Source organism: Callorhinchus milii, unplaced genomic scaffold, assembly GCF_018977255.1.
Source record: "Callorhinchus milii isolate IMCB2004 unplaced genomic scaffold, IMCB_Cmil_1.0 Scaffold15, whole genome shotgun sequence".
Classification (NCBI taxonomy): domain Eukaryota; kingdom Metazoa; phylum Chordata; class Chondrichthyes; order Chimaeriformes; family Callorhinchidae; genus Callorhinchus; species Callorhinchus milii.
In genome coordinates, this window is record NW_024704756.1 from 9,867,585 (window position 1) to 9,877,087 (window position 9,503).

At 35.7% G+C, this 9,503-nt stretch overlaps 1 protein-coding gene across 1 annotated transcript; it reads left to right on the plus strand.

Annotated features, from left to right (window-relative positions):
* Positions 1 to 3,141: 3,141 nt before the first annotated feature.
* On the plus strand, positions 3,142 to 7,568 carry LOC103179378 (G-protein coupled receptor 183-like). Its single transcript, XM_042340819.1, has 2 exons — positions 3,142 to 3,996; positions 7,452 to 7,568. Exons 1-2 carry the CDS (start codon positions 3,142 to 3,144, stop codon positions 7,566 to 7,568), a joined length of 972 nt encoding a protein of 323 aa, XP_042196753.1.
* The last annotated feature ends 1,935 nt before the right edge of the window (positions 7,569 to 9,503 follow it).

A 9,503-nucleotide genomic window follows, 5' to 3' on the forward strand; every position in this document is an offset into this window, starting at 1 on the left:
TGGATATGGCTATAAGCTAATTATATAACCTACTAAGCAGTGCAATGTACCATAGTACAATATCTATTAAAAGCATTACACTTCAACAGTAGATTGGTCATATAATTTCCTTCAAAAATAAATTGGTTTTGTTGTATTTTGTGACAAAAGCTTCTTTCCACAATTTTGTTATTTAATCTGTCTGCAGTTCAGAAGAATGTTTTTGTTTAGTAATAAAAATCCTTTGTAACAAATTGCCATCCTAGGTAGGACAACAATAGAACCTGATGAAAACAAACTTTTTGGGTTTTTTTAATTTATTTTTGTTACTTCCATTTCCAGGCATTAAAATACTCTGAAATGAAACATTTATCCTGGCCCTATAACTAATGTATAGAATAATATTTAGATTTTACTGAATTTGACACTGACAGTAATAAAGAAATATATTATCCATACAGTTTATTTTCTTCTTGCACACTGTTCAAGCCATGATCATTGATCAATTTTATGCAACGTAGGAATGTAAATTTCCCTGCTGTGTATTTTTGGATTTGTAACTTTCTGATTAACATTGGTTTTACTAATTCAGTAGCAAACGGAACAGATAACAAAATTATAAGATAATGAAACCGATAATTTCCAAGTGGAGGCATGATAAAAGTGCAATAATCAATGTTAACCCATAAACTAGCAGAGTAAAGTACTTTACCAACTACCAGTTCCCTCATGACTGTTATATATGTTTGTGACTACTGCATAGTTTCATGTTTTTTGAGTTAATTCCTTAGCCAACATAGCAGAAGTACTTTGCACTTACAAGTAAAAGATGTAACCATAAAGGAGTCGATCTTTATTTGATAACTTGCACAGTTATTATGCCAATGCTGGCTCATGTTCTCAAGAAAACCACAGTGATTGACGCACCCTTTATAAGATTTGATATCAGCTTGTGCTGATGGTTTACTCTTATTTGTGCATGATGAAAAGAATTGTATCAGTCAGTTTGATTCAGCCGGGAACAACTATCTGCTTCATAGCACATTCCATGTGGCATTGTGAGTCTCATTGTACTTTTCTTTCATCTTCTGTAGATAATTAATCTTATTGTTCATCAATAGTTGTTTCTTAAATATATATCAAGTCTTCAGGACAAGGGTCAAGTTTGTGAAGCCAAATTTCAGGATATGTATATCAAAATATTTATTCAACATTTATTGGTGATGTATTTATTCATGTACTTAATATCTGAAACAAGTTATCAGGAAGGATATTTGAGTGTAGTCTGAACACTCATTTAAGAAACAGCTTGAAATGAGTCATCATAGGGTGGATATTCTGGAAGGATGGTCTAAAGAAACGTTTTCATCTGTACCTCTCATGATCTAGTCATCACATGTAACCAGTTAGAAAATATATATTTTATTCCTCTTAAAGATGCAGACACAAAGTTAAAAGTTTACAGATAAAATAGAAGCATAGCTGTAATATAGGGATACAGATATATGGTATGGTTTCATCATTGCACAGGACAAAAAAATGTGAATCAATTCCTTTCCTATAACAGATCAGTATTTTTGAGATTGCATCCAAAATACAGCAGGTTAAGTCATTTTAAATTGCAGTAATATTTGTTTTGAAGTTCAGTTTCAAACAATAGAATTGGATATCCCTAAAGAAAATTAAAAAGATGACTTACTGGAAGTAACCTGATGTGGCCTCCATAGATCTTAAATCAAGACTAACAGATAGAAAACAGAAATATGGGTTTTTGATTTTGTTACAGCTAAAAGAAATGTATTTTAAATGTCAAAAGAATGTATGATTAAATCAGACCAGAAAGTGTGAGAAATACGCACAGGGATTTTGAGTTTCTACCGTGTAATGAGTGGGCTATGACTCATCCTGCCTGAAGATCTTCCTTTTCGATAGTGCTTACCGTCACTTCACTCTCACCCTGGCTCGGGGTCAGACTCCGCCACTGTGAAGCGCTCCAGGACACTAGCCAGCATGAAGGGCGCTACATAAATGCTTGTTTACGTATAATATTAAGGTGGCGTAGGTTATGGAAACGACAGACTATACCAAAGTGACATAGAATAGATTTAGTGAGTAGATAAAATGATAATAGATGGGAGTTTTACTTTACAAAATGTGAGATTGTACACTTTGGATGGATATGATTTCCAAATCTGATTTGAACCTACCACACTCAGACTGCTACAGCTATGAATTGCAACCGCATCCCCAGAATTTCTGCTGCCTCAACCACCGTTTATACTGAAAATTTGATCAAAATCATACTTTTAAGACATTTTAAGACTGAGATGATGTGGAACAGGTTGTATCAGTCTGGATTCCTGCTCCTCGTGTCTCTAATAGCAGTGAAGCAACTTTGCTATCAGCAGAAGGAAACCCTGCATTTTTCAGTATGTTAGCCAATATTACTCACTAAAGGTAACTGTAAAATGCTTACCAACTTGCACAAATATACTGATGTGCATTTCTGCTTTGACCCTCTCAACAACTTGTTGAATCTGTTCTAGCTTATTTTGTACTTCTGTGTATTGCATATCATGATTTATTTTTAATATTGGTGCTTTGAATAAATGGTTTCGGTCTAACACTATTTTGGTTTACTTCATTTCGTGGGGAAATTATATCAATCAAAAAACATCGAAAAACAAAACTTGATGAATGGCACTTTTTTTTTACCTCCCAGATTCTGGAAAGGGAAGTCCTGAATTAATTAACATGCTGGTCTTTCTGAAAGATATTACTGACATAGTTGATATGAATGATGCTGCTCATAATGTGCACCTGAATTTTCAGAGAACTTTTTCCAAAGTTGGGAATGGGATTAATAATGTGGCAGTTAGCAACAGGATTCACTAATAACAACTCAGAATTGCTAATGGGAAACTTGCCAATAACCAGCCATAAGTCCAGCTGAAATCCCTTCTCCGGGGCCACAATATGGATCCCATGAGTAGATCAGAATTAAATTACTTTCTATAACGGCACAGAAATCAATTCAACATGGGATAAAAATTGCAATTGTGACTTATACTGTACCATCCTGTGAACTTCTACGTGGAAATTACTACACAGTACAATGACAAATAATATATTTTATTTTATTCAGAAGATCTGTGGATACAAATGGCCTTGGAGTTTTCCACAGTTGCTACTGCCAATGACTCGAACAACTCTACCTGTGAGCTGTATGGACACAGAAAAACTGTAACTGTCCTCATTTCTCTGTTATACAGCATTCTGTGCATTACTGGTATTCCTGGAAATATTTTGGCCTTCTACATCGTCCTCTACAATAAGTCAAAGTTAAATTCAACAATGATATATCTTATAAATCTCACTGCTGCAGATCTGCTTTTTACACTCTCGCTGCCTGCAAGAATTGTTTATTATAGTTATGGATTTTACTGGTCATTACGTGAGCTGATGTGCAAAATTATTAGCTGTATTTTTTTTATGAATACATATGTAAGTATAGCTTTCATGTTGTGCATAAGTGTTGACCGGTATTTGGCTGTGATCCATCCCATGAAGTCTGTAAATCTCAGAAGTGTTTCTGTTGTAAAATCCGTGTGTGCCGGTGTCTGGGTTGTAATATTCTTACAAACTGCGTTGACGTTTTTCACTCAAGAATTAGTAAAAAGAGAGGGCAGTCATCAAACCTGTATGGAATTTTCAAGCTTTGAAAAATCTGAATATTTACCCCTAATACTTTGTGGATGTTTAGTTAGCTATTATATTCCTTTCGCTGTTATAATTTTCAGCTATTCTTGTATCAGTTTGAAACTATATCAAATGAGGAAACAGAATCTCTCCGGTGGAACGAGCAACAGAGCTCAAAATTATAGATCTCAGATTGTGGTTCTGGCTGTCCTAGTTGTGTTTCTGGTTTGTTTTACACCTTACCATATTGGGCTCACTCAACATGTGGTCAAAATGCTGATAGAAGAGCCAATTTGCAAGACGAGACAAGATTTCCAAGTATTTCTTCAATCTACTGTTGCCTTAATGAATATAAACTGCTGCCTCGATCCCTTCATCAACTTGTTTGCCTCCAGACAATATAAAGGCATATTTTTGAAATTGGTAAGAAACTGTTTATGTAAGACAGTTCCTCAAGACCAAAATTCTACTGTGAAAAGTAATCAGATATAATTTGCGGTGGATCATAACTTATAGAACAGAATAGAAAAAGACGATAAATTCTCTACAAGAAGATGTTGATATCACAGTGGTGACTCAATAAGTGCAATGTTTGGAACACGTTTGCTTTTGTTGAGAACATATTCATATTGTAAAGAATTTGTGTCTAGTACTTCCTTCTTTCTTAAATAGTATGATTTACAAGTTTTTTTTTGTATTTCGCCCACAAAATCTAGTCGATTCTCTGTGCCATATATCCTGTAAAGCACTTTGAGCAGTCTCAATGAGTCCCTCACCACATTTGATCATTTTCAATGATCATGGAGTTTGATTTCCATTAGGTTAACATTAAAGTTTGGTTGTCGTTTTTGTTTCACATATGCAGAATATATAACTTCTTTTCAATGATGATGTTTTTCTTCATTCTTGTGATAATGTTTCTACTGTCAGAAGGTGCCGTAAGCAACTTCACAGGAGATTTTCAGAATTCAAATCCACATACTTGAAGACTTGGGAGTGACGAGCCAAAACAGCAGAACATATTGCAGTGACTTCCAATGTCTGTGACTATATCAGATATCCAGCTTTGTAGATTTGAGTATAAATGGATATTTTGCCTTCAAGAATACAGTCATTACACATTACAGTGAATTGTGTGAAGTACTTTGAGATGTCCTGATATGAAAGGCACTTATGTCACATGCAATAATAATTATGTCTATAACGCTATGTGTACACATGTAAAAGATACATAAATTTTAATTCAACAATGTCACATGCATTTCTTGCATCTAACAAACTCAGCATTAATACAACATTTATTTAATACAACTGAAATTTGTGGGTTGCTGACTAACTAAAAGGTGGCAATGTGTCTGCTTCAACAGAGGAGATATTTATTGTATTATCTTTTGCTCACCACATATATTTATAACATCTATAAATTTAAAGCCATTGATGACTTTATCACAAAAATGTTTATTTTCAAAGAATTACAGTTTTAAGAATGCTTGTAACTTGTCCTAGTCTCCCCAAAATTGCTGCCATGCTGTTCTTTTGTGAATGTTTCCTGGTTATCAGAAGAGCAAGTGAACATCAAATGATTTTATTGAAGTGAAAGATATATTTTTATGAATTATTTCATGCCATTGAATGCCTAATGCATTGTTTGAGCTGTTGGCAGTACTTTATGTTATTTCAGAACTGCTGCAATGAATTAAAAGTATTATCACTGAAATGCTGCGAATAAACCTGCTTTTTATAACAGAAATAATGCATTGGTCCACAAGATGGCAGTCTTGAATATCCTTTCAAAAGCTAGCAATTGTCTGTGTGCCACTTTGAAAACTGAGTAATATTATCCACTGCTTATGGATCTAATTGTGCATTGTATCTTGTCCTCAAAAGGATTAAGATGCCAATGTAGTGTTAAGAGTTCTTACATATATATACGTATAGATTCATAATCTAGGCTTCAAACTCAGAGAGACTGAGGATTGAGGCCAGTGGTAGACCTAAGGAACATTAATGCATCTTCCAATAGACCAATATTGAGCATAACCCATTCCCCAAACACACACAAATATTGGTAGGGAATTGGACACACCTGCAGCACTTGTTGGCTCAAACTCATGTGTTTTTTTTCCTCAAAATAATTTGAAGTTGACACTTATCATATTTCTGTATTGATTTTATAAATAGTCCTGTACTTATGAAATATGCTTTGAATCTAAAATCAGACCACCACTTAATTTCTGGGCATTTTCTAAAGGGAGATGGGAGGTGAATCTTTGACTAATAAAACTGCAAAACGTCTAGATGCAACTGAAGGAAAAACGTACGTGAATTTCTGCATTATAAATGAACAGTCTACTATTGTCTAATCAATGAGAGGTTCTCCAGGGGCAATTAACTTGCCTTATTTCATCATTCTGTGAGACTGGTACCCTGGAAGCAATGACAGGTGCCAAGTACAATAAAGCTTACTTGATGATAGTTGTGCAAGCCAAAAGGCTGCTTGGCGAAGGAATTCGATCACAAGAAGAAGATGCTAAAACATTGCACTCTCTGCCTCATCAATGCCAAATCGATCCTATACACTGAGTGAAATACTCTTCGCCCACAACTCAAAATAGCACCCGAGAGCTAGTTTTCCTCTTTCCTCTTAGCTCTACATTCATTTATTTTTCTCTTTCTACTTGTAGCAGTTCTTGATATTGACTGAAGAAAGGCCTGGGAAGAAAGGGCAGATTTGCTAATACTATTTAAATGATGGAATGATGGGTTGTTTATATGACTAGTGTGAGCCCTAACAATTTGTGTTATTTAGTATTAGCACACCCTAACATTGCTATCATTGGGAAATAGTAAGCAAAGCAAGGGAAAAGGGTATGAGATAAAATTCGATAAAGAGAAACCTTAAACTGCCCTCATAGTGGCAGGATTCAGATGAGCATTGAATCCAGGCTGACAAAATGATCAGTTGCCTGCTCTTTCACTCATTCTGGGGTTTGATCTTGCAAAGACGCCTAAAAAAGTAAAAAGGGAGGACAATACAAAAACAAGCAGCGCGTCTGCAAAATGGAATGTGATCCACAGTTGGGTTTGGTAAATGACTGTTGTTTTGGCATGTAGAGAAGGCTGGGAATGTTATTTCCATGGGCTGTGCACAATTGACTGCTGGGTTTTGCCCATAAAATATACAGTCAATTCACTTTGCAGTATATTCTGTGAAGTCCTTTGAAATGGCTCAAAGAAGCACTATATCAAATGCAAAGATTATTATTATAATATTAAGGGCTCAGTTTGGCAGATTGGCAGAAGTGAAATTCTAACCATGTTAAAAGGGCTTCAACAGCAAGTCAAATCATAGCTAATTGTGTTTGACAAATCTATCTGACCAGCTGATCTGCCTTTCTGCACTCTGGTGTGTACTGGCATGAGGCATTCTGCTGTCCCACAGGAAGTTATGAAAGTAGTCTACAATTTTCCTAAAGTACTCATTCAAATTAACAAGGAGATCATACAGAACGATATATGGTAGTTAAATCTTGGACCAGCTTCCAGCTTTATTGTATAAATCATCCCTGCAAAGAAAGACAGTGTCTCTCAATGTTGTACATGTGTTGAAGAAAATTGAAAAGCTTAGGTTTAGATGAATGCAGTGCGCTAATCCTTCTGTTTTCAATAAGACAACGCCGTGGCCCAGTATGGATATTTCTAGATCATGGTGTGAATTAGAAGGAACAGTGTATAATGTATCAGTTATACAGCAATTTCACTTCCACCTACAGAGCAATGAGACTGGCAAACACATTCCAGAAGAGCTGGAGGAAATCTGCTTCCAAGGAACTGAATCAGTAGAAGAACACAATCCCAAAGGATTTGTGCAGAACAAGTTATTTCTATAGACTGGTTTGACTTACCCTGTTACCTGCTAATTACATTGATCAGGTAGATGCTGCATAATTGGTGCAAATAATTGAAGAGGGATTTGGAATGCTATTTCACAGTGAGTTTGCTTGACAGTGATTTTACCTGTCATTTTCTGTGTTAATGGTACAAAACAGCCCAAGCTCCTGATATTGGTGCAGATTTACCAAAATGTAACCTTATTTTTTTTAGGTCACTGTCACGTTATTAAAAATAGTTAATAGATGAGCAACTCATCTGCTTCACTGTGCCCCTCCCTTGTCCTGCATCAACAACAACAAAAAATACGGTTTTACTCTCTCCTGGAAGTCATCTACTATTTTCATCAGAGTGCTCTCAGATTAATAAGTGCTCTCAGAAATAGAAAAAATTACCCATTTAATGAATATATAAGTACTAGTGACGCTGGAGATTATATCAAGAAGCACTTACACGTTTCCTAGCTTTCTGTACTTCTTTATAATTGATTTCCTTAACCACATTTAGAGTCAAGCTTTGATTGTAAGCTACAGGGGTATGGGGAAAGAGCAGGTTAATGAGACTAAAAGGATTGCTCTTAACAAAAGGCAGCAAAGACATGGTGGACTGAATGGGCCTTCTTCTGTGCTGTAAATTTCTATGGTTCTACAGTCTGTTTTCTGGCTCCTTATTAAACAATAGTCCATCTTTAGATATGCGGCATTTTTCACAGCCTATAGTTTGCCTAAAAGTACTAAAAAAAATTCTGTGAAGTCCTTTAAGATGTCTTGATGATGCAATAAGGTGCGATACCAAATGCAAGGATTATTATTTCCTCTCACATCTGTTAAGTACTTTGAGATGAGTCCTGTACCTCAGTGGTTAGAGCACTCGCCTCACAAGTGAGAGACCTGGGTTCTATTCCTGGCAAGGCGAAACGTTGGACAAGTTCCCTTACTCCACACGCCTGTTTCTGGGAATGATAATCCCTCAAAAAAAAAAAATTTGGTCACTCAATCCACGACTGTTTGTGGGACACTGCTGTGCGCAATTGGCTGCTGCGTTTGGCCCACAAATATACAGTCAAATCACTTTACAGTATATTCTGTAAAGAGCTTTGAGACGTCTAGAAGACGTGATAAGCGCTATATCAAATACAAGGATTATTATTATTTTCATCCTATATGAAAGGTCCAAGTTGCTCATTACAGTGGTGAGGAAAAGATCTGAAGAGCACATCAACCAGTGTGAAGGTGTAATCACTCCTATGGATCTTTGTCTTAATATAATCTGCTTTAAAAATGTTGTAATTCAATTTTTTATTTACAATTACGTATTTCAACGAAACTTGCATATCTATGATTTAGCACATCAGTGTACTAACTGGTCTCAGTGTTCCAAGAAATGAAACAATATTTTTGTGTTTTGTTATAGTAGGACAGTGCTACGTAAAGTACACATCATGTTACCATGCTACTGATACAGAGTGTAATAGTAAACTAGGACAATGTATCACAATTATAGTGTGATCATCGTCATTGGGCTTGTTTAAGTCACAAAGACAAATCTTGTATGTAATACCTCGGAGTGTATATCAGCAGCTCTACCATTAATTGTAAATATGGTTGCTTAGCAAGGAACATTTGTACGAGAAATGGAAAACATTCTCACTTTTGGCATTGTTGATATCAGCATTGTTTTTTATATTGAGAAACCTTGGCAAAGGGCCAAGACCCATAAGTGCAATACACCACCAATTTGAAAAGAGTTGGAGAAAGGAAAAACGATTAGGTGAACCCATGGTTGGGCTTTTCAAAGCTTAAAGACTGTAGGAGGAAGGAGAGAGGAAGTTCTACAGTTTTTAAGTCCAAGGAAAGAATGAATCGTACCAGGGGTGTGAAACCTTTCCTTGTATTTTACAAAGGAGAGTGAGAGGAATCCAAGAATGGCCTTCC

What these genes read in the sequence shown, in the direction of transcription:
- LOC103179378 (XM_042340819.1), top strand. Translation starts at nt 3,142, where the DNA reads ATGGCCTTGGAGTTTTCCACAGTTGCTACTGCCAATGACTCGAACAAC. An exon ending in AGACGAGACAAGATTTCCAA is followed by an intron (nt 3,997 to 7,451) that starts GTATTTCTTCAA and finishes TTCCACCTACAG; the next exon opens with AGCAATGAGACTGGCAAACA.